This window comes from Eimeria necatrix, genomic scaffold, assembly GCF_000499385.1.
Source record: "Eimeria necatrix Houghton genomic scaffold, Enh_scaff106, whole genome shotgun sequence".
Lineage (NCBI taxonomy): Eukaryota > Apicomplexa > Conoidasida > Eucoccidiorida > Eimeriidae > Eimeria > Eimeria necatrix.
Genome location: NW_013651859.1, coordinates 1 through 22,933, shown reverse-complemented (window position 1 = coordinate 22,933; position 22,933 = coordinate 1). Strand labels below are relative to the sequence as shown.

Sequence of the window (22,933 nt, the reverse complement as noted above, 5' to 3'; positions counted from 1 at the left end):
AGTTTGCCGTGACTGGCTGCCGCTGCTTTTGGCTTTACCGCACTCTGCTGAGCCCCGAGGAGCCCCCAAGTAGACAAAGTACAGGAACACCAGCTGCCAAACTGCTGCTGCTGCTGCTGCTGCTGCTGCCGCTGCATGGCTGTCTCGCCCAGGGCCCTGCTCAGGGGGCCTGACCTGTCTGCCAATTTCGTCACTCCGTGGAGAGGACGCTCCTGATGAAAGAAGCAGAGAAGGCAGGTAGGCAAGCTCTTGGCGGCGGCTGTCACGGCAGCAGCAGCAGCAGCAGCAGCAGCAATACCAGTAGCGGCAGCAGCAAGTTTCTAACTGGCCTCACTCGATCTGTTTCGGCGAAAGAAGAAGTTGTATGCTGAAGTCTGCTGCTTCGTTTTTGTGCCCTTTCGCGCCTGTCTCACCTGCACCCCAAACGAGCCCATTCTGCTGCATTTGCTGCTGCAGTCGCTGCTGCAACTGCTGCTGCAGTTGCTGCTGCAGTTGCTGCTGCAGCTGCCTGAACGCCTAAGTGCTGCCTCTCCTGCGGCTGTAGCTGGCCGGGCTAAGGAGAGCAGGAGGTGTCTTCTAATTATTTTATAAGAATTTTATTTTTACAAGAAAGACCTGAAGCACTGGAGGCTCTCACTACAGATTTGCTGCCTTTTGGGCCCCCCCAAATATCCCTACGGGACTCTGAGGGGCCCCTAGATGCCCAAACAGGACTTGGGGGCCCCCACATGCCTCTACGTGGCTTTGGGGGCCCCCCGCATGCTTCTATTAGGGGGCCCCCTAAACTCTTTTGCGGGGCTTTGGGGGCCCCCTGAATGGCCCCAGGGGTCCTTGGGGGCCCCTTATATGTCTCCCATTTGGATTCACTTAAAAGCTTACTTGGGTCTTCATCTGTATCGTTGGTCTCCTGGAGGATGGAGACTTTTCGGGCGTTTGTGAGCTGCAGCAAAACCACACCACAGCAGCAGCAGAGAAGGCGTGCTGTCCCTACTGCAGCAGGAGCAGCAGCAGCAGCAGCTGCTGCTGCTGCTGCTGCGCGTTTCTACGCCTCCAGCAAACTTCTTTTCCCTGGTGGCTTTCTCTAGACTCCAATTACCATAAGCGTCGTGAGAAAGGCCCGGCAAATTTCATAGCGGGGCTTCCCCCGAACTAGAGAAGCAAATGTGGCAGTAGGCCTGCTGCTGCTGCTGCTGCTGCTGCTTGAGGCTGGCTCAGCTGCCTCAGGAGACGCAGCAGCAGCAGCAGGCGCCTCGCTAGACGCCTCCGCGCCCGCTGCAGACACAGGCGTCTGCAGCAAAAAAGCAGCAGCAACAACAAATAGACGAAGGATGCAGGCAGCAGCGCTCAAGTGTTTTCTGTCGTGCTGCCCCTTTTAGGAAGACGGAAGTGAATTTGGACTGCAAGATTACTTGCTGCTGCTGCTGCTGCTGCTGCTGTTGCTGCAGGCGGAGGGCGTCCCTAAGTAGAGACTGTTCGCTGGCCCGAATATCGAAAGAAGGGAGAGACTGCAGTGTCAGCAAACGGTCCTCCAAGTATGCGTTCCAGCGGGCCACCCTGCAGCAGCAGCAGCAGCAGCGGCAACAGCAGCCGCAGCAGCAGCACCGGCAATCGCATCGGTTACGAAATGGCAGCAGCGGAACCCAAAGAACGAGCAGTTTCAGAGGCAGCAGCAGCAACACAGTTGGCGGTCATAGCTAGCAGCTAGGAGAAGCAAACAGAAGCAGCAAGTAGGAGTTTCAAGCAGCAGAAGCAGCATAAAAGGCTCCACCTCATTTGTATGGCGAGTTCCTCGTCTGCTGCTGCTGCAGCTGCTGGGCCCCCTTCTGCGTGTTTAGCTGCTGCAGCAGCTGCTGCGTTCAGCTCCTGGGACACAGACACAGCGCCTGCAGGTGAAAGTCCATTAATTCTGGTTTGCTGCTGCTCCTGGCTGCGCACTGCAAAGAAAGCAGCCTGGCCCTGCCACAAGAGGCTCCCAGCAGCAACAGCAGCAGCAACAGCAGCAGCAGCAGCAGCGGCAGGCAGGCTGGAAGGGCAGCTGCCGATCCCCAGAACTGCAGAAAGTACAAAAAGACAGAAGCAGCAAAGACGCAAAACGCACCGCCAGCCGTTCGCGCTGAGCCCGGCGAATCTCCTCTTCTATTGCTGCTGTTTCCTTTGCACTCAAACGCAGCTCCCCACAAGTGGAGGCATCGGCATCCTCTTCCTGCAGCGGCAGCAGCAGCAGCAGCAGCAGCAGCGACAACGGCGGATCTCGCTGCTGCTGCAGCTGCAACAGCGCCACTCGCTGCACAAACAGCGGACCGAGCTGCTACTGGAGCAGCAAAAGCACCGCCCGCTGCAGCAACGGCAAGTCGGGCTGCTGCTGCAGCAACAACTGCACCACCAGCTGCAGTAACGGCGGGCCTGGCTGTTGTTGCAGCAGCAACAGCACCACCAGCAACAGAATCGGCAGCATCACAGCAGCAGCAACAACAGTACCACCGGCAGCAGCAAGGGCGGATCTAGCTGCTGCTGCAGCAACACAGCAAGTCGCCTGAGCACGTTCCGCAGATCGGGCACTGCACGTGCAGAAAGACAGACACTGGAAGCAGCAGCAGCAACCCCAGCAGCAGCAAAAGTAGCAGAGCCCGGAGCAGCAGCAGCAACGAATAGTGGGCGTACGAATTCGTCGGCAAATGGCTCGTCGTCTCCTTCTCCCTCTAGCACTAGTAATGACTCCTCTGCTGCAGCAGCTTCTGCCTGTGCCGCTGCTGCTGCTGCCGCCGCTGCTTCGGCTGCTGCAGCTGCCTCGGCTGCTGCTGTTGCTGCTGCCGCTGCTGCAGAGGAACTCAGAACGCGCACCCGCGGAAGTACCAACCGGGCTTGTCGCCTGCAGGCTGCCCGCTGCAGCCACACCAGCAGCACCGGCAGCAGCAGCAGCCCCCTTGCAGAGGGTGCTGCAGAAGCAGCAGGCCCAGAAGCAACCAGCCCGCCCGCAGCAGCAGCAGCAGCTGCTGCTGCTGCTTCTGTAGTGCCCCGAAGCATATATCCTGCCCTGAGTGTAGGCATTCTTAAGAAAGCCAAGGGCTGGGGATTCAGAAGGGCCTCCCCTACCTGCAGCCTGAGGGCCTGCTTCCTCGCCAAGAAGCATTCTCTCAGTCTCAGCAGCAGCAAGTCGTCGGCCCACCGCCACCGCTGCATCCACTGGAGCCGCTGCTGCTGCTGCTGCTGCTGCTGCTGCTGCTGAGAATTCAGCGGGGGACAAAACAACTGCCCAAGCAGGCGGGCGTGGGGGGCCGCGGGCATTCTAATGTTAGGGTACCCTGGGAGCGTGCTGTAGGGGGGGCCCCCCAGGGGGGCCCCCGGCTTGCCGCAGGCGGCCCCCCCCTCCTGGGTCAGCCAGGGCGGCGGCGGGGGCCAGAAACCCCTCAGAAGGGCCCCCTGCCCCTCCTTTGTGGAGGCCCTGTGAACTAAAAGTGCAGCTCCAGGGTCCTGCAGCAGCAAGTCCTCAGCTGGGCTCCCCAGGATGCTGGCGGGGGGTGCCCTGAGCCGCGCAGCAGCAACCGACACGCGCGGCAGCCCCACAGTTCGAAGCAGCAGCACCGCAAGCAGCAGCAGCAGCAGCAGCAATGGGGGGTGAGGCAGAGGCTCCCGTTAGTGTTGCAGGGGCCCCCACGAAGGCCCAACGCTACCAATTAGACTTAAACCCACCTGCAGGTGGGGCCCCCCCGGGGCCCCTGATTCTCTTTGGGGTCTTCGCACGTCGTGGGCAAACTCATGAGGAAGTCTCGGCAGCGCCTCTTGGGGTCTCTGGGGGGCCCCTGGGGGCCCCCTGCGCCCCCGGCTGCTGCCCCCTGGAGCAGCTGCTGCAGCACAATGGCAGTGAGGGGCCCCCCGGGGCCCCCGCTGCGCGGAAGGGCCCTTAGCCTTTGCCTCGCCATTAGGAACTCTACATGGAGGCGGGCTGAAGCCGAGAGGCCCCCCGTGAGCCCTTCATCAGAATGCGGGGTTAGAGGGGCCCCCAAGAAGTCGTCATAGAGAACTGCAAGAACAAAACGACGCAGCAAAACCCAGCCAGTCATTCGCAAGTCTGTAGCTCCCGTGCTGCTGCTGCTGCCGCTGCTGCTGCTTCTTGCGCTTTAATGGCTTTGCTGCGTGCGCCTTCATTGCTGCCGTGTGTCTGTTGTGCCTCTTACAGTTAAGGAAGGCAAGGCGGTGCAGAGGGGGCCCCTCGGGGGCCCCCGAGGCCCCCAAGGGGGCCCCCTGGGGCATTTCTTCTTCCGGAAGGCCAAGAGCGGCCCGCAACTCCGGCATATCGAAAGAAGCTGAGTTCCAAAGGGCCTCCTGGGGGGCCCCTCGAGACTCCTGCAGCAGCTGCTGCACCCAGCAGTCAGGGGCAGGGGGGTTCTGGGGAGTGAGGGCCCCTTGGGGGCCCCCAGCCGTCGCCTGGGGAGGCCCGCCGAAGCCAGGGGGGCCCCTTAGCTGTGCTGCAGCTGCTGCAGGGAAACCCTCCTGAAGCTCCCCTTGAGCGGCAGCAGCAGGGGGCCCCTGCGCCTCTGGCTCTGGGGCCACTGCAGGGTCGCATGCAGAAAAGAAGTCTGGGTACTCTTCCCAGCTGTCGCCGATCTCTGCTGCTGCAGCAGACTGCAGCAAAGAGCGGGCGGGGCCCCCTGGGGGCCCCCCAAGGGCCCCCTGGGAGCCACTCTTCTGGGCGCGGCAGGGGCCCCCTTCACACAAGTCAAAGTAAGCAGCTGCATCTGAAGAAGTGGCCAGGATGCCCCCTGTTTCTCTGTGCACCTTGAGGCTCGTTACCTGGAGGCCCCAAACAGCAGCAGCAGCAGCAGCAGTGGCAGCAGCAGCAGCAGCAGTGCAAGATGGCTGCTGGCTGAAATCGTGCGCCTGTTCTGCCCCAAAAGAATTTGCTGCTGCCCCATCCTTTGCACTTACCCGCAGCTCCCTCAGCTCATTGTAGGCAGTCCTAGGGTCTTCATCTGCATCCATACTCACTGCTGCTGCTGCTGCTGCTGCTGCTGAGTCTGTGGGTCCGGGGGCCCCCAGGGGCCCCTCTGCTGGCTGTGCAGCAGCCCCCTCATCCCGCTGTCTTGCTGCCACTGCTGAGGGGCCCCTAAGAACTGCAGGCAACTGAACCAGGTCAGGGGCCCGGGGCCCCTGGGTCCCGGGGGGCCCCTCTTTGCGAAGCACTGGAGGGGGCTCTGGCAGCAGCAAACAGGGAGCCGATCCCAGCTGCTGCAGCGCCTGTTGTCTGAGCTGCTGCAGCGAGAGGTGTGTAGCTGCAGGGGCCCCGCTGCGCCCCTGAGGGTTGCCTTCAAGCCTTTGCTGCTGCTGCTGCTGCTGCGCGTGCTGCAGCAGATTAAACGCCAGCGCATGCAGCTTTTCTATGCGGAGGCCCCAAACAGCTGCTGACCTCTCCACCAGCATTGCAGCGTGAGAGAACTTCATTGTGTGGGCGGGGGCCCCCGGGGTGGAGGGGGCCCCCTCCCGTGGAGACAGAGCAGCAGCAGGGGACCCCTCGGGGGGCCCCTGCCCAGCATGCTCCATTTCTATGAGGCCTTCCTCAGTTAGGCGCAGGAAGTCAGACAGGAGGCTCCCGAGGTCGTAGTCCCACACGCCCTTTGCTGCTGCTGCTGCTGCTGCAGTCCCGTGGGGGGCCCTCAGCAGCAGCTGCGTCACTTCGTTCAGAAACGCATCTACGGACTCCACGGAAAGGTCCGCTGAGGACCCACCGTAGGGGCCCCCATCGGGCCCGCGTTCTTTCTGGGAAGGCATCTGGGGGGACCCCATGCCTCAGCTAGCCGCTGGCCAGTTGCCTCGTTCTACACACATAGTGGGGGGCCCTTGTCGCCCAGCAGGGGGCCCCTCTGCAGAGGAGGTCGGCCCAGAGGCACCTGAGGGTGTTTTGACAGTCAAGCCCGGCAGAAAGGAATTTCTTTGGGGGCCCCTTGTGGGGCCCCTGAGGGCCGCTCGGCCTCCTTTAAAGGGCCTCTACACCTCCCCCAGAAGAATGCTGAGCCCCCTTGACAGGCTATTAGTCTAAGACGTCACGCCAAGGGGCCTGGATGGCTGTGAACGGCTGCAAGTGACTTTCTGGTGGAGCCTGGGGGCCCCGGGGCCCCAAACCCCTCGTGTGTGAGCCTCGAGAAGGAGGGCAAAGGTCCTCCTCTTGAGTGAATTGGCCTTGAAATGGCCCTTTGCGGATGCATGCAATTGCATGCAAGCTGCTGAGCGCAGAAAAGGAACAAGCGCACGGAGTGGCTTGGCAAGGTCCCCTGCAGCCGCCACTGACCCGGTCGTGTGCCCAACCACCCTACGCTTGTCTTTGGGAAAATACCGCCTCCTACACAAATTAGGCTTTTATTTTGTTTGAAACTGCATTATATTTCTCATTTTACGCGCTAGGAAGGCAGAAAAAGGCTCTTGAGAGCCGGAGCAAGGCAGCTGTTGCTGGTCTTCGCTGCCAGCTGGCACCGGGCAAGAGGGGCCCTCGGGGCCCCTCCAGTTTAGCCCTCAGCTGCGCCAATTTGGGGCTTCGGGGCCCCCAAAGTTGACTTTGTGTTTAGTGGGTGGACGCTGCGCTGCACGGGGGCCCCAGGGCCCGCAATTGACAATGGTGCTCCTCAAGGTTTTAAGGAAAACAAAGGCGAGAGAGAAAGAACTGCGGATTCTAATGCTGTGCGCCTCCCCACCTCCACAAAGCCCTTAGCTGGGGCCTATACTGGGGCCTCCAGAGGCAGACTACGGCTGTAGCAGCAGCAGCACACTCAGTGGGGCCTCTGCGGGGCACTTGGGGGCCCCCAAGAGGCCCTCCTGTTGAGACTAAAGGGGCTAAAGGTGACACACAAGCCCAGAAAAAGCCCCCGGCTGGAGGCCACGGACAATGGGCCACGCAGAAGCCCTCTTTGAGGCTGTCTGCATTGAATAGGCTTTTGCCCTGCGGCTTATGCTGACTGTGGCTGTGTGCAAGTTGTTGTTTGCTTTCCTCTGAAGAGCCGAGATGGCACCCTTAGAGGATGAACTTGGCTGTTTCTTTAGAAATGCATGCACCTTGGTTTTTTTCCATTTATTTATTTATTACTCTGTCATGTTCTTTTGTCCTTGCAGCGGTCTGGACGCGGCGGGGAAAACAACATTTGTGCGGCGCCTGAATGGCTCTGAGGTGGACTCTGTAGCACCCACTCTTGGGTTCACAATATATCCTTTTTCTTTTCAAGGGTCAGTGGGATTTTCTTGCCTAAAAAGTCCAAGGCCTTTTAAAGTCTTGGACCTTTTAAAGTCTTAGACTTTGCTGCGTAGGCCTGGCGCCCACGCAGGCATTCGCGGCCCCCCCTCCAGCTGCCCGCCTCTCCAGACAGTGGCACTTGTGTCGATTTGTTTGTTTTAATTTCCTTTTTAGATAAGCTCCTAAGCTTTTCTGAGCACCTGGATGCTGCCTGTGGGTGCTGCGGCGCGCATGTATTGCGCTGTTTTGATTATTTTTGATTTTTTGCAAATTCACGTTTTTCAGGTTTCGACTCAGTGTGTGGGACGTGGGGGGCCAGCGGACTATTCGCGCCTTCTGGAGGCATTACTTCGAGTGTACAGACGGTCTTATCTGGGTGGTGGATTCCGCAGACAGAGACAGAATGAAAATTTGCAAAGAAGAACTGCACAGACTGCTGAAGGAAGAGGTAAGCGCAAAGATGAACTCCAGCACACGAACCTTAACAAGCAAGCAAGCCTTTTCCATAAATGCAAATAACTGCAAAGACACGCAAGCCATTTATGTACAATTAAGTACAAGAACGCACGAAAGGCATCCCGCGCCAATTTGGTAGCTACAGGCACACGCAGAACGCTGCTTTTCTTCTCTTTTCCCTTTCGCCCGCACCGCGTGCCTTCGCTTTGCCTAATCCTCTCTGCCACTTTTTCGCCTTATGCCTTAAGGTGTTGTCAGTGTCTTCTAGTGCGCGGCGTCTCAGCTTCTGTGCGTCTGTGGTCTGCCTGGCTTGACCTGCATGTGTGGCTTTGCCTGTTCTTCTTGGCGTAACAAAGATCATTCTTTTTCCCTGTTCAGCCCCATAAGGCCTTTAAAGTGCCAATTACAGTGATTTATAGAGAGAAATTGAGAAAAGGCATTAGGAAACAAGTCAGTCAGCCTCTTCCCAAGCTGCTGTGGCTCTGTCTGCAGCGCCTCGCCGGAGTTCCCGTGTTGATCTTAGCGAACAAACAAGATGTGCCCTCTGCCCTTTCGCCTGAGGGAATCAAAGAAGTAAAGCAGCTGCGGGCTCAGGGATGAGGGTTTGGGTTTGTGTGGCTCCCAGCAGCTGCAGCGCCGCCACCAGGCAGCGCCTCTGCTGGTCCTAGCGGGCAGTCTGAGGCGCTTACACTTGGGTGTACATACAGCAGAACAACACAATACAGGACGAGTTCAGCACTCGGTCTACTTGGGCAGATCAGATCTGTTATGTGCCAGTCTGCGGCTGTCTTTCAGGCTCTGGGACTCTCAGACATGAGTGTGTCTCGCCACTGGGCGGTCATCCCCTGCAGCGCTAAGAACGGAACAGGCCTCTTGGAGGGCATAAGTTGGTTGGTGTCGGACATTGCCAACAGAGTGTTCATCAAGCTCTAGCTTTTTTCTGAAGATACAAATGCGTGCAAAGCATTCAAGAGGCCCTAGCTTTCACTCTAGCTTCAATTAAGATACAAATGCCAGCACGTATTTGTCAGGCCTGCAGAGTAGCTGAAGCCACAAAGATAGGAGGACCCACGCACCGACACAAAATAAAATTAGCCGCATCCACACTTTGGGGCCCCCAAGAGCGAGCGCCTGGGGGCCCCCCAGTACAAGGAGCAGCCCCGTTCGGCATATGGGGGCCCCGTCTTGTTTCTAGCCGCTTTTCTGAGGCCCCAGTGGAGGCGCCTCGAGGCAAATAAACGGAGCCCAGTGGGCTGTACAGACACCCCAATGCAGTCTGCTGCATTCACTTTAGAGGTGTGTTAGTACACCAAGTAGATGCTGCAAGCAGCTGTGTGTTGCTGCTGTGCATTTGTGGCTCCAGCTGTAGCCAACTGGCTGTTGTAGAGACACACTGCGGAGTGTAAGAGCACCTCAGTGGGGGCCCTTCACACGCCTCGTTTGTGTGGACGGCTCCTCTCTTCCGGCGCTCGACTTGTGAAAATAAATACATTTGCGTATGCCAAATAGATATCTATTAATTTACACATATTTTTATTCCCCCTGTGCATGTTTGCTACAATCACGAACGAAAAGACAAGTTCCCTGAGAACCCGTAAATTGTCAGAGAGACTCAGCGAGGGCAAAGAGGGCCTCCACCCAGAGGCGCACGACGGAGTTGAGGGCGGACTGGGTGGCAGGGTTGAAAGATAAGAAACAGCTGAGTCGGTCCAGAGGGCCTCTCGTTAGCTGCCACTTGATGAGGGCCTCTGCAGTGTACAGGGCGTCTTCCCCCCCAGTTTCCTGTGGCAGCAGGTCTGCCACATCTGCTGCAGCAGGCAGGGTCAGCTCCAGAAGGTCTTCGGGGGCCCTCAGCAAGGACAGCAACTGAGCCTTGGCCTCCTTCAGCTTTGCGTCTTCGTTGCTGGAGTTTCCCTGTCTGTACACCTCAAGAGCGAGGGCTACGGGGGGCTCGCCTTCGTCAGTGGTTAGGTGTGCCTTCACAAAATCTATTTCGTTTCCTGTGGCCTCGAAAAACTTGTCAATGGACCCGAACTCGCAGGGCACACTGTTGCCAGAACAAGCAGCAGCATGGACAACTCCAGCTATCTGCTGCTCCCGAGACTCCCCAGCGGTGGTGGGGGCCCCCTCTGCAGCTTCCTGCAAATGGCCCGGGGGCCCTGCAGCGTCGCTAGGGGTGGAGGGGGGCTTTTCTGCGTCTCCTGAGGGGGCCTCATTAGACGTGTAGACTCCGAATCTCCCCGAATGCACAGAGACGAAGACAGTAGGTTGAAACTGGCTCAAAAGGGATATCAGAATTTGTACTTCGGGTTGTTGCGGGGCCCTCGGGTACTTTGAGTGGTCTTTCTCTGCTGCTGCTGCCGAGTCGCCACTCTGCCCCCAATTCCTATTAAAATCTACTCCCCTTGGGCTGCTTCGCATGCAGTAGGCCCCCTGAAACGAAAGCAACGCAGCAGCCCTGTGGCATGCAAGCCGTGGAAGCCGCAGGCACTGTGTGTCTACTTTGCAAACCAAAGATAAGGCATTCTAAAGTGAAAAGATCTGCAAAAGAGGGCCCATTTTAAGGATTGTCTCTTCTTTTTGATGATTTTTCTGCAAAGATTCTCGATAGGGGCCACCCAGGAAGGCTCCGCTTGCCTGTTCAACTGCGCGCCTCGCTGGAACGCTGACTGCAAGTACTGCCATGACATGCAGCTTCTGCCTCAGTGCCTCAGCACTGTAGCCTTCGGGGGCCTCTTGGCCGCTGCATAAGGCCTTTAGAAAGGCAAAAACGACTTCGGGGGCTACCAACTCCCTTGGGTGGTCTCCGGGCAGCAGGAAGAGCCGCTCTGATGGGTTAGGGCTTTCCTTCAAGTGAAAATAGTCAACCTGCGGAACAGCGCCGAAAGCTGCATGTAAGTGTTGAAATGTTTGGAAGGGAATGGAAGGAATAAAAAAGGAAATTAAAAATCCCTGTCCTGCATCTTTACAGTGTCTGCGATGCAGGAAATAGACGAAATAAACGAACAGGAAATAGACGAAGTAAACGAACATCATCAGACCCACCGTCACGCCATCGAGGGTTGCTTGGTGCACAGAAAGGCCGCAGGACTTCCCCAAAGCTCGGAGCTCCTTCTGCATGCTATCATACGAGTGGTAGAACTCAGGCAAGGCGTAAACTGGGGCGCCTCCGTTTGACGAGTCTTCGGAGTTTGCGTGTGGCTCTGCAGCTGGTGCTCCCATGGCTCTCTGCTCGCGCTGAGCAAAACGCCTTACAGCATTTGCTCCAAGGTGGCTGAGGGCTGCGCTTGCAAGGAGGATCAGCCAGGTGGCTTGCAGCAACGGGCCCCTCATCATGCCTCTTGGCTCTATGGCCTAGGATGGCAGCTGTTTGGGGAGGCAGGCGGCCAATGTTGAGCCTGCGGGGCAGGCTTGATAGACCTCTTACTTAAAAGAAAATGAAAATTGACTCCTGCAGCTCAGGAAGGGGGAGCCTTGCCACGCTAGTGCACATCGTGTTCAAAGTGTGCATCGAAACGGGAGAGCCGAACGCGCCGCGGGACTCGGAGGAAACCCCAAGTATACAAGCATTATGAGGCAGCTTCACTGAAATGGATTTTAAATTAGTTCACCTTGCAGCAGCTAAAGGAGGAGCATCAGGCGGACTTCAGCTGGCTACAAGACAAGTGCGCCGCTGAGCGGTTTGCGGTGGTGTAGAACGGCAAGGCAGGAAGAAGCAATCAAGAGCACTTTTTCCCTTTCTGCAATCTTCTGAAATTCGAAATAGTATTATTTGACTGCAAAAGTCGTAGAAGGCGCCTATTTTCTCAACATGGCGCTCCCGTTTCTTCCCGCTTGCTGCTGTTTTAGACCGCCGCCGAGCTGAACAGGGGGAAGGCATCGGCGCAGCGGGAGCAAGGGGGCATTTTGGCGGACAAAAAAAATTATATCAGCCCTTCTAGAACAAATTGTATTTCTATTTTTTATTACCTTGTAGGGATCTCTATAGGGCCAAGCATTTCTTGATGTGACAGTGCAGACTGCTGCGTTTGCGGTTCATTGGGAGCATCGTCCCACGGTTCTGTACATTTCACAGTGGAAACCTTGCGTTCATGCAGAGCAGTTTCTTTTTTCGATTATTTTTAGTGAAACAGAACTGTTTGAGCGCTGGTTTGACGCTGCAGAATGCCCAGCCGCGCACAGCCACAAACTGGGAGTAAACACAACAACGGAAGGCCCCGAGTTTCACTACAACGGAAGGCCCCGAGTTTCAAATATAAGTCAAGACCCGGCTCGCATACACCTGAACCCCGTACACTCTGCGTGCAAAATTTGCTGCAGCCTCCACTTTTCGCCGCAGCTAGCTGCAGCTAGCAGCAGCTAGCAGCAGCTAGCTGCTGCGGTGCTCCTTCACACAGCACGTAACTACACAAAAGAATGTTTGAAGCAACAGTGCTTGCCTAATATCTCTATACAACACTGTGCGCCGCGGCCAACGGGGGGCCAGCCAGCAGTTATAGGCCTTTTGGGCACAATTGGTGTGGGAACTAAAGTTGCTGCTCTCCTCTTGCCGCTGCAGCGGCCTCTCTGTTGACTGTGCATTGAACTAAAGTCAGAGGCAAATGGCTGCAGAGTGGCCCGCGTAAGCAGGACTAAAAAGCTTAAGTTTGGCGGAAAGACCCGCAGCAGCAGCAGAAGCATTCACAAGTACAGAAAAACTGTCGGATTGCCAGATAAGGGGAGGAAGAGAGACTTCAAAGAACCAAATTAATCAACTAAAAAGTTTCATTTGAAGTGAAGACTAACTAGAGTCCAGAATTCCAAACGGGAAGGGGCTCTGGGCCCGGCGTTTGCTGCTGCGGCGCCGCTGCAGCATCTGCAGCAGCGCAGCAGACTGCAGGTTGTTCAGGGCGTGCAGCAAGAAGGACAGCAGCAGCGACAGCAGCGCAGCACTTGAGTGCTGCGTGTCTTTCAAAATCAGAGGAGGCCCCAGGCCCCAGGCCAGCCCCTGCAGCAAAGCTGTCAGCCAGCGGTTGGCGCGAATGCAGCAATTTGCTGCAGCAGCACGGCGGGACTGAAAAGGACTTTTTTCAGAAAGTGGAAATGACTCAAAATGGGCGAGCGCGAAGAGCGCGGAGCATGCAACCACAACTGCTGGGCTGTACGGACACCTGAATGCTGCACAAACGCCTTTGGCCCGCCGCTCCCTCAGCCACTTCTTTTCATCTTCACTTTCTTGCAAAGAAGCCGCACTGCCCCCTTCTTTGCGACTCTGCTGCTCCGCTTTCGCAGCAGCAGCCGCGCGGCCGCCCGCAAGGCCCCCAGCAAGGCCTGCTGCCCGGGACAGCAGCAGCGGCAGCAGCAGCCTGAACTCGAGCTCCTCAAAGAAAGGGCCAAGCAGGACCTGCTGCAGCCAGGGGCTGCTGGGGCAGACGCGGGAGAGCAGCCAGGAGTGGGCGCGGGCGTGGAGGGCCCCCAGGGCCCCCAGGGCCCCCAGCCCGCGCGGCAGACGCACACAGAGGCCCCGGCGAGACAGCCACAAGTTTGCTGCGAGGCCCCCAGCCACTGACACGGAGCTCAGCAGGTGCGCCAGCGCTAGCCGCAGCAGCAGGGCGGCCCAGCCCGGCTGCAGCGGCTGAGCTTCCGCTGCAGAAAGCTCCAGGCTTCCCCCAGAGTCAAATCTCCGGAGAAAGGCTACTGAGACAGTCTCGCCATTCTTTAATGCCGTTTTCTGTAAATACGAGGGGAGGGGAGGAAGGAAGGAAGCGGGAATCGTTCGCTGTGCCCATTCTTCCCCCCTAGCAAACAGTTGCTGTCGATGCTGGGGGCTGTCACTTGTCGGCAGCTCTCGCTGCAGCTTCTTCTGCGGCTTCTTTGCAGCTTTCAAGCAGCAAACTTTAGAGAAATAAACCAATTGGGAATGTTCCGCCTCTGTTTCGCAGTGCCTTCCCCCTCGGGCTGCAGCAGACAGCAACCCCCCAGGGGAAAACGCTCCCGGCTGGCAATGCGCGCTGCACCTGCGGCCCGCTGGTCTGAAAGAAACTCCTGTGCATTCTAAAATGGAGAATTGAAATGCGCAAAAGAATAAAAGGGGCAGAAACATCAGCTGATCTCGGTACTCTGCTGACCTGCTGCCCGCTGCGCTGCGCCACTCGCCTCAAACCTTATTCCTGCGGCGTCTCATGAAGGAGCCATCAGAGCTTCGACGTTTCTAAAGACCTCTAATTCACATATTATTATAATTTCTAAGACTTCTGTGCTGGTTGCAACTTCTCAGACAGACTGCTAAAAGGGCTTGGCCAGCCGCTCGGCGAGGCCCACGCTAGGCTGCCACTGCCCCCTGCGTAAATTAGTTGGTCTTTTTCTTGCAATTTTTTCAAATATATCATATCTGAATAGTTGGAGGGGCACTACTTCAGTTATGTTAGGGCAAGACAGTCTCGTTCGTTAGTCGTACGTGCGACATTACGAATATGACAGAATAAGACTTGGTGATTCGGAAAGATGGAGCGCTGCCGAACTCCATGAGGCTCACGAATCATTGCCTCTTGGATAGTGACAGAAGGGCTGCTGCATAGAACGGCTGTAGCCGCTGCAAGAGAAGCCCCTGAAACTTGAACAGTAGGCAGTGATTCAACAAAAGCAGCAGCAAGTGGCGTGAGAGCAGCTGCTTCGCCGATTCTATTGATCACTGCGTAATTAGTGCTGCAGTTGGCGAGCGCTTTCTTTCTTTTTGAAGGCTGCAGTGGTTTACGCAGCAGCGTTTTGCTGCTGTTCGCTGGCGGCCTGAGCCCGGAGCTGCTGCACGAGCAGCGCGGCTCTGCCTCTTCGCAGATCTGGGTCTATTGCAACTGCCTGGGACTCTATAGCTGCGAGGTTTTCGCCTCTTTTCATTTTAATGTAGCCGTTTCTCCCCCAGTCGTTGCCCCAGGTGCTGCGCGGGAGGGTGAGGGGCTGAGCGTTGCAGCGCAGCAGAGCCAGTGACCCGCTTACTTGCGAACCACCCAGAACTTGCGGGTGGCCATGCCGGGCATCCTGGGTCTGCGTTTGTTTTTCCATTTTGTTTTGCAATTATTGTTTTGAGGCTAAGAACACGTACGGGTCTTCGCCCCAGCCCACGATTGCTATTGCGTGGTTCGTGTATTCCCACCCTGGTAGAGTCCCGGGGTGAAGCTGCTGCACAGAGCCCGAGAGAAAGCTGCACAAACCTGTCAGCCCCTTGTTGGGCGAGTCGCACAGCTTCCCGTGATCCGAAGGCTTCACATCGAAAAAGCCATCCTCGTAAAGAAAAAGAGCGTCAGGGGCGTCGAGGGCCGCCACAACAGGCCTACGGGAGTGGCATAAGAGAGGTGGCCGACGCTGGGAAAGGGTCAGCCGCACCCGTGGTTGTATATTTCCTCCATGATCTTTTCTTCGTTGCAGCCCTCGTAAAAGCCACCCACGTAGTTATACTCCTGAGCGTACCTGCAGCAAGTTAGAGGCGCTTCACTGCAGCAGAACTTGCACAAAAAGGCGGAGAGTTGCTGCGCACCAGCGGTCTTCCGGTGCGCAGCCGGGGGCTGATTCCGCGGGAGAGCGGAGGAAGTTTCCAAGGCTGCGCAGAGGGATTGTTGCAAGAAAATACCATTTTTCGAGTCGAATTTGAAAAGGAATTAAGTGACCCACTGCATTAGACACGGTGCAACTGATGGGTTGTGCGTTGCCATGTATTTCTGGCATTCTTCTGTCGCGATGCCGAACTCCTTCGCGTGCTTCCCGACCAGAAAAGGAAAGCCCCCGTCGCAGCCTTGATTGAATGGCTACACCAACGTCGCAATTCAAGATTTAAATGCAAAATGAGCAGCAATTTGCGCTGTGTTCGTCCAACTTACTGAACAGCTCAGGACGCTTTGTGCAGAAAGCGGAGAGTGGAATACAGGTTGATCGTAGTTGGGAAACAACTTTTTGATGAGAATTTCAAAGCGTCTTTGGAGCGCGAAGGCGCTCGAGACGGCGTAGCAGCTGCCGCAGTTCTCTTCAATTCTCGTAGCTTTCTCGAGTTCCTCAGGTGAACAAGTGAGCTCTCACTTTGGTTTACCACCGGATCTGCCTCCGGGTCGTAATTTACAGACAAAAAAGGGTCCCCCCAAGTCCTTAATTGCACTTTTATAGAATTATATTGAGAGAAAGTCCGAAGATCGCTCACCACTCGGCCGGCAGCGGCGCTGCAGCCTGCTCAGCGTGCAGCATGAGGGGCAGTTCGCAAGCGTAGGGTTTGTCCTGCAGCGCCGTGGCTGCTGAGTTGCGGAAAAGTTGAACAGGAAATGAAATTGAAAGTGCAAGGATTTGCGTCTTCACCGAAATCGGCCGTTTGGCCCCTCTGGGCAAACGCGGGCAACGCGTAGGCCACTGTCCGGTGGAACTTCTGATAGCCCATGTGGCTCTTGTACATGGCGAGTTCGGCGGGGGGGGTGTGGGCGAACTGGCTGTGGCTGGCAGTCCAGGAGCCTGCGGGGCTTTGTTGCAGCAAATCTTTGCTAGAAGTTGAACTGTGAGCAGCAAAAGCCGCACTTTTGGCCCGCAGCAGCAGCAGCGCCCGCGGCCGGCAGCACGGGAAGCCCGTAGCCGTGGCCGGCCATGACGAAGGAGTTCTCCGCGTTTGTGGGCATTTCTTTTTCTGCGTAGAAACAGCCCCACTTCAAGGGGGCCCCCGCTGCAGCGCGGGTTTCCTGGGGCAGCAGGGGGGCCTTCTGGCAGCTTTTTGAGGCCTTAAAACACTTCAAATCACCTTCACAGTCCACCCCATTTGCAGCTTCGATGGGTCCGTGGCGTAGCACTTGGTGTTGCCAAAAGGGTCCTCAGAGTCCCCTGAAGTGCCACTTTTGCAAAAAAAAAAAAACTTTTTCAAGTGCATGCGCGCGGACCATTCACCCGCCGGCTGCACTGGCTGCCCCCCGCCTTGCTGTACTTCATGAGCCCGAAGAAGCGCTTCTTGCCGAGGCGCAGCTGGCAGCAAACTGAACTCAACTCTTGCAAAAAACGCAAAGACTCACTTCGAAGCCCTCGTCGTAAACCATTGTCCAAGTGCCGATCTGCAGGCCGCTGTGGGGCAGCGTCACCACCAAGTAGCTCCAGTGCTGCCGCGTGGGCTGCGCGCGAGTTGCCCGCTGGTCCGTCAAGACCAGCCGGCTGGCCAGCCCTTTTCCGCTCTTGGAGATCCACGAAGGGTAGTTTTCCATGCCTGGTCGAACGGGAAAGGAAATAAGTTGTCTGCAAACATCAAATGCAGTCCAACTCCGCGGCCCGCCTACTCGGGTCCAAGTTTTCCATGTTCATGTTCGGCGCGCCGCCCCCGCAGGACAGCGGCTCCTCCGCCTCCTCTCCCCCTAAAACAAACCGCCAAGTCCCGACAACGTCGGACTGCAGCAATCGCAGTTTCAAAACAAGTCAGCGAGAGCCGCAGAAAGCGAACCCACAATGACAGCGTGAATCGGAAGATCAGCTTCCGCCCGCTTGGCAGCGAGCGCCGCTCCCACGGCAAACACTAGCCTCCTCATTGTGTTGCAAAGTCCTAATTGTAAGCTGGTGACTAAACGACAGGGCCGAGCGTAGCACCCGTAAAGAAGACTAGAGGGGAAAATCGCAAAGTTGAATTTCGCCTTCGCAGTCGATACACCCTGTGCAGAACGCCTACAGAGCTGATCTGCGCAACTCGCTGGGACACATTCGAACTGTTGAGCTTTCGAAACTATCTAACGAACAGAACATTCTCGCTAAGTTTCTGCTTTTAATACAAGTGCGTTTCGCTGCCTTATTCCTACCGCTTCTCAAGCAACGAAACTGGAAGCAGCCGGGCAGCAAGAACTCCCCGGCGCGGCCAAGAGGAAGAGCACAAAGGAGGAAAAGCCTCAAATAGAGTAAAAGCCAGGTTAAATCATTTAGTTGCGGAGTTTGAGCGCTTTAAGGACGCGTCAAAGGCCTTTAGCGGACGCGAAAGTGCAGGCGGCAGCAGAGCCTGTGAAATCGGCTGTCGGCGCAGCCCGCCCGGCGCAGGCGGGCTCGGCGGGCGCCCCGAAACCCCAAGACTAATTTCGAGTCAAGTCCGGGGAATAAGTGACCACTTGAGTTGAAGTGGGGCTGTAGACGGCGGTGTAGGGCGCCGCGCGGTAAGCCACGGAAGTGGAGGCCTGCGGAGGCCCCAGGCTGCAGCAGAGGCCGCTCGAAGGGGGGAAAGAAGAGGCAAAGGCCGCGGGCTGGACTGGCACGAGACTTTGTTTGCTGACGAGCTGCGGGTGGGGGCAAAAGCCCGAAGCAGCGCGCAGCAAGTAGTCCCTTTCTTCGGTGAAGGCCCGCACTCGCCCCGCGATGTCGGCGAAGGTTTGCTGCAGCGCAGCAGCCGCACGGGGCTCTCTGCATGCGCTGCTGCTGCTCGTGGCTAGCCAGCAGCTCTGGAGCAGCTAGCTGGGAAAAGGCTCGAGAAAATGAAGTCAAATGCGGAAAAAATTAACAAAAAAGAACAAAAAAAAACTTCAAGTGCCTCACCTGCAGCCGCACTTTGTGGCCCGGCAGCCACCGCGTCTGGTTGAACTTCTCGATGTCGTCCAGCGCCTCAGCAGTCAGCGTGCAGAGGGTTTCGAGCTGCGGGGAGAGGGAAAAGTTGGAGAAAAGTTCAATTTGCACTTGAAATGCGACAATAATAAGTCCATTTGGAGGCCCAAACGATCCAATCCGCCTTAATAAATAGAATAATAGTGAAAAGCACTTTAAAATGGACTATTTTATCTTTTTATTTGGCAATTAGAACCCAAGTTTCAGCCAAAAAACGAGAAGTTGCAAAGCTGCAGCTGCCTTCACCGTGTCAAATCCCGCATTCGTGAAGTGCGAGGCGACGTCAGTCGGGAGCTTCTGGGCTTTGAAAAACTCAACAACCAGCAGCCGCTCTCTCTCCAGCTCGGGGTCTGAGAGCAGCAGCAGCAGCAGCAGCAGCAGCAGCAGCAGCAGCAGCAGCTGGGAGCGGCGCAGGCGCACAGCCTGGCAAAGCTAAGGGAAGGCGGAGCCGCTGGCTTCTCACTTGCGTTCCAAACAGAGGCGAAACCCTTCAGGTGCTCGGGGTAGTGTTTGCAGAGGAAGTCCACAATGAAGTGAATGGCATTTTTCGGGCAAGCTTCTTCGATTTCCTGCGGAAAGCATCAAAGATTAGGAATTATAAGAATAAATAAAACAAAGGGGCCAAAGAATGGCCTCCTACGCAGCCACTTGTGCCCCGCCTGTGGAAACTGTGCAAAACGCTGGCCGCGGGAGCCCCCAGGCCGCGCTGCAGCCGCTGCTGCTGCTGCTGCTGCTGCAGCAAAACTCACCTGCTGCAGTCGCGCAAAGAGTTGAGTAACTTGGGAGATCTGCGCCTTAGCAGCTCTCTCAGTGTCGGCAGCGCTTTCTCCGCGCTGGCCTCTGCTGCCTGCCTCCATCTGCGGCATTGTGCTGCCAATTTCCGGCAGGGTAGGGGGAAACCCTCAGACGCTGAACCCTTATTGATCTGTACAAAAAGCTTCACTTTTTAAACTACTTAGGAGCAAATATAGGCCGACCGCTGCGGATTCCTCCACGGCGGCACTCGAGAGCCGCTGCCGACACTGACGGCTGGACTGACGAGCCGATGCGCGGGCAGAAGAAGCCCTACACTGCACAAAGAGACTTCTTCTCAAGAAAGAAGAACGGATTTTAAAGGCAGAACTCGAGAAATAAGGATGTCTCGTCGGTCGCCGCGCAACTCCTTCCCGCGCTGCTCCTAGACACTTGACAAACAACTAGCTCATCTCAGGCAACGCCGTGGATCGCCCGCCCTTTTCGCTGTTGCTGCACTAGTAAGCCGCGTCGGAGGAATTTGATATTCAATGTTATATGTCGGCTGAGCTTTTGAAAACCTCATTAAGGCCGCTCGTTGCGTTCAATAAGTCGATGCTGTCCGCCCCTCTCACCAGCGCTGCCGAGCAGCGACCGCCAGAAAGCGCAAAATTCTCCCCAAACTCCTCCCCAGTTCAGTTGTTCCCTCAGCTTATTTAAAAGGTCAAATGGGAATACTTCTTTTGCAGTTTCTAAAGCACCGAAAATGCACCAGCAGCAGCCGCGCAAAGGCCAGCTTCGCCTTCGGGCTTGTACACAACCGTACATGAACGTAGCTGTTGCACCAACTTCCTGGGGCTGCCCTGTCCCCCCACTGCACACAACCAACTCCTTTTATCTTTTATTTTCTTTTTTTCCCAAGAGCAAATTAAAAAGCTGATTCTTTTCCATTTTTCCTATTCCTGCAGGTTGCCGGGAGTGTCCGGCGCGGGGGAGCCCTCCGAGTGCCGCGTGGCTGCTCAGCTGCTAGGGAGGCCCCGTGAGCTTCATTTTGAACAGTTCTTTCCCCATTTTATTTCTTTTTTTGTTGCGAAGATTCGTATTCGCCGAGAAATCCCCCGGAGGCCCTCTCTCGCCTGTCCTCCCGGGGTGTAGGGGCCCTCGAAGACAGCGGGGCCCCCGTCCGTGGCTCTCTTGAACTTGAAATTGTTCGCAGCTGCAGCAGCAGCAGCAGCAGCAAAGGGCGGGCCAGCTGTATTCTTTTGCCTCTGCGGAGCAACACAGCCCCTCAGCTCCGCAGCAATTCAAAATGAACTCCAAAGACGAAGACAAAATGCTGAACTCTTTCTCCATCTCCAGCTCTGCAGCTGCGGCTTCCGAAGGAGCCATTCGCCGCCGCCGGGCCCCCCAAGACGCAGCAGCAAAGGAAGCTGCTGCAGCAGAAGAGGCAGCTCCAAGGGCCCCCGGCAGCAGCAGCAAAAGGCGGCTTTCCGCTGTCGCCCCAGAAGAGCAGCTCAGCAGCAGCAGCAGCAGCAGCAGCAGCAGCAGCAGCACGGGGACAGAAGAGAAAGCTGCAGCCCCAGACACAGCTGGAGCAGCGCCGGGCGGAAGCCAAAAAGAAAGCAAAGAACCACCAGCAGCAGACACCAGCAAGGCCTCTTGCAAACAGGAACAGCAGCAGCAGCAGCAGCAGCAGCAGCAGCAGCAGCAGCAGCAAAGGGTGTCTCGCTTGCTCATAGAAATAACGCCGCAAATCCGCAGCTTCATTGAAAGCCATGTGCCTGCGCAGCAGCGCAGCAGCTTAGTAGTGAAAGGTGCAGCAGATCTGGACGTGCTGCAGCGCTGGGTGAGCAGCAAATTCATTTCGAATTCAACTTCCGACACTTTTGCTGCTGCTGCTGCTGCTGCTGCGCTGCTGCAGTGGAAGGCTGTGCAAGCTTGCTGCTGCTGCTGCTGCAGTGGGGGCATGTGCAAGCTTGCTGCTGCTGCTGCTACTATGCTGCAGTGGGGCTTGTGCCAGCTCCTTGCTGCTGCTGGTGCTCTGCTGCAGTGTGGGCGTGTGCAAGCTCGCTGCTGCTGCTGCTGCTGCTGCTGCTACTGCTGCTGCTGCTGCTGCTGCTGCTGCTGCTGTGCTGTTAGTGTCGAATTCAGCTTTTGCTGCTGCTGTTTGCCCTATAGGTCAAAGCAGCAAACGAAAAGGCCGGCAAAAATGGCCCCAAAGTCAACATGGCGGAGCTTGTCGAGGGCTCGCACCTCGTGGGTGCGTCTCTGCTGCTGCTTCCGCGGCTGCTGCTGCTGCTGCTGCTGCTGCTGCTGCTCTGCTGCAGTGGGGGCATGTGCAAGCACAGTGCTGCTGCTGCTGCTGCTCCGCTGCAGTGGGGGCCTGTGCAAGCTCACTGCTGCTGCTGCTGCTGCTCCGCCGCAGTGGGGGCCTGTGCAAGCTTGCTGCTGCTGCTGCTGCTGCTGCTGCTGCTGCAGAACGGATAGAGCCTCCTCCCGTGCCGCTGGAGTCGCTGAGCTTCAAAGAGCGGCTGCGGCTGGTGGCTGACGAGCGAAGACACCAGGCAGCAGTTAAGAGTTTGTGGGGCGAAAAAAAAGATTCTGAAGACTCTTTTGCGGACTTAAACCGCAGCCTCGCGTGGGTCCTCCGGTGTACAGCCACCTGCCACTTGCATGCGTGCATGCATGCACTTGCATGTATGCACTTGCGTGCATGCATACATGCACTTGCATGCATGCACTTGCATGCATGCATGCATGCACTTGCATGCATGCACTTGCACGCATGCACTTGCATGCACGCACGCATGCATGCGTTGCTGCGCTGCAGAATGGGAGTCAACGCACTGATTGGAATCTTCTTGACTTTCCTCGGAGGCTACTGGGCCGCCATGTACAGCGGCGTCGCAGCCTTCGAAACGGTGGGCCAACTGCAGACTTGCTGCTAGCAGCAGCAGCAGCAGCAACAGCAGCAGCAGCAGCAACAGCAGCAGAGTTTGTTTGTGTGCTGCAGCGCGTCGTCGTGGGCCTGGTGTGCTCGCTGCTGTGTTTGGTGGTCGAAGTTTTGCTGTTCATAATTCACGACGAGCGGCGGCGGATCTCGAGGAAGTGAGCGTCGATTTGGAGAAAAAAAAGACTTTTTAAATGTAATTTGCATTTATTTAAATAAATAAATCGAAATTAGATTCAATTTCGCTTTTTTTTTCCGGCTTTCCGTACACTGCTCGCCGATCACTCACACCGCCGGCGGTGCGCGCCGCCGCCGCTGCGGTGTACGTACACCGCAGCCCGCGGCTGCGGTGTACGTACACCGCAGCCCCGACTCGCAAAACGGAGTTTTCGCCAGCCCGGCACTTTTGCTCCCGCAAAATGAAAGTTCTTTTCTTGTTTTGTGAATCTGGAGTTTCGCTCGAGTGAAATTGCTGCGAGCGCGCCTCCAGCTCACGGGGAAGGCGGCCGCTGGCCTGCTGCAGCAGCAGTGGCTGCTGCAGCAGCCGCTGCAGCAGCTGCAGCGGCTGCAGCAGCAGCTGCGGAGGCTGCAGCGGCTGCTGCTGCAGCTGCTGCAGCAGCTGCAGCAAAACTTGAACTTCAAAAGCAGAAACTACTTCAAACAATTGGCGAGCTCTGAAGTTTTTCAGACTAGCCTAGGCCCCCAGTGAGCAGCCTCGAGAAGTTGGGAGTCCGCGGAGGCAGCAGCGGGCGCCGACAGTCTTTGGGGGCGCGCCGCTGCTGCTGCGGATTGCTGCTGCAGCTTGCTGCTGCAGCTGGCTGCAGCAGCTTGCTGCTGCAGCTTGCTGCAGCAGCTCGTTGCTGCAGTCTGCCGCTACGGTTTGCCGCTGCAGCTGGCTGCGGCTGCCGTTTCGCCGCCGCAACTCGCTGCCGCTGCCTGTGTCTCTCCTTCGCAGCTCTTCCGCCGCCGCTGCTGCTGCCGCTGCTGCCGCTGCTGCTGCTGCTGCTGCTGCT

General features: G+C 57.0%; 8 protein-coding genes across 8 annotated transcripts; 2 read left to right on the top strand and 6 right to left on the bottom strand.

The window, feature by feature from the left end:
• Window positions 1-190: 190 nt before the first annotated feature.
• ENH_00002290 (hypothetical protein, conserved) lies at window positions 191-5,766 on the bottom strand (the record flags this gene model as incomplete). Its single annotated transcript, XM_013578222.1, has 10 exons — window positions 191-212; window positions 335-413; window positions 880-940; window positions 1,097-1,288; window positions 1,410-1,554; window positions 1,769-1,863; window positions 2,099-2,203; window positions 2,662-3,523; window positions 3,691-4,021; window positions 4,176-5,766. The coding sequence occupies 10 exons, from the start codon at window positions 5,764-5,766 to the stop codon at window positions 191-193; spliced, it is 3,483 nt and encodes a 1,160-aa protein (XP_013433676.1).
• Window positions 5,767-6,604: 838 nt separating this feature from the next.
• Window positions 6,605-8,605, top strand: ENH_00002280 (ADP-ribosylation factor domain-containing protein, putative; the record flags this gene model as incomplete). Its single annotated transcript, XM_013578221.1, has 5 exons — window positions 6,605-6,669; window positions 7,099-7,209; window positions 7,502-7,664; window positions 8,165-8,245; window positions 8,468-8,605. 5 exons carry the CDS (start codon window positions 6,605-6,607, stop codon window positions 8,603-8,605), a joined length of 558 nt encoding a protein of 185 aa, XP_013433675.1.
• A 669-nt stretch (window positions 8,606-9,274) lies between these two features.
• On the bottom strand, window positions 9,275-11,008 carry ENH_00002270 (hypothetical protein, conserved; the record flags this gene model as incomplete). Its single annotated transcript, XM_013578220.1, has 3 exons — window positions 9,275-10,105; window positions 10,319-10,540; window positions 10,718-11,008. 3 exons carry the CDS (start codon window positions 11,006-11,008, stop codon window positions 9,275-9,277), a joined length of 1,344 nt encoding a protein of 447 aa, XP_013433674.1.
• A 1,444-nt stretch (window positions 11,009-12,452) lies between these two features.
• Window positions 12,453-13,754, bottom strand: ENH_00002260 (hypothetical protein, conserved; the record flags this gene model as incomplete). The annotated part of the gene is made up of 1 exon (XM_013578219.1): window positions 12,453-13,754. The coding sequence occupies one exon, from the start codon at window positions 13,752-13,754 to the stop codon at window positions 12,453-12,455; it is 1,302 nt and encodes a 433-aa protein (XP_013433673.1).
• Window positions 13,755-14,401: 647 nt separating this feature from the next.
• Window positions 14,402-14,710, bottom strand: ENH_00002250 (hypothetical protein, conserved; the record flags this gene model as incomplete). Its single annotated transcript, XM_013578218.1, has 1 exon — window positions 14,402-14,710. The coding sequence occupies one exon, from the start codon at window positions 14,708-14,710 to the stop codon at window positions 14,402-14,404; it is 309 nt and encodes a 102-aa protein (XP_013433672.1).
• Window positions 14,711-14,722: 12 nt separating this feature from the next.
• On the bottom strand, window positions 14,723-15,370 carry ENH_00002240 (Homo sapiens P3ECSL-related, related; the record flags this gene model as incomplete). The annotated part of the gene is given in 3 exon segments (XM_013578217.1): window positions 14,723-15,019; window positions 15,025-15,115; window positions 15,183-15,370. Coding segments are annotated over 3 exon segments (576 nt in total).
• A 2,345-nt stretch (window positions 15,371-17,715) lies between these two features.
• ENH_00002230 (hypothetical protein, conserved) lies at window positions 17,716-19,104 on the bottom strand (the record flags this gene model as incomplete). The annotated part of the gene is made up of 5 exons (XM_013578216.1): window positions 17,716-18,012; window positions 18,173-18,268; window positions 18,485-18,588; window positions 18,702-18,807; window positions 19,018-19,104. The coding sequence occupies 5 exons, from the start codon at window positions 19,102-19,104 to the stop codon at window positions 17,716-17,718; spliced, it is 690 nt and encodes a 229-aa protein (XP_013433670.1).
• Window positions 19,105-20,279: 1,175 nt separating this feature from the next.
• Window positions 20,280-21,457, top strand: ENH_00002220 (hypothetical protein, conserved; the record flags this gene model as incomplete). Its single annotated transcript, XM_013578215.1, has 2 exons — window positions 20,280-20,816; window positions 21,149-21,457. 2 exons carry the CDS (start codon window positions 20,280-20,282, stop codon window positions 21,455-21,457), a joined length of 846 nt encoding a protein of 281 aa, XP_013433669.1.
• Window positions 21,458-22,933: the final 1,476 nt, after the last annotated feature.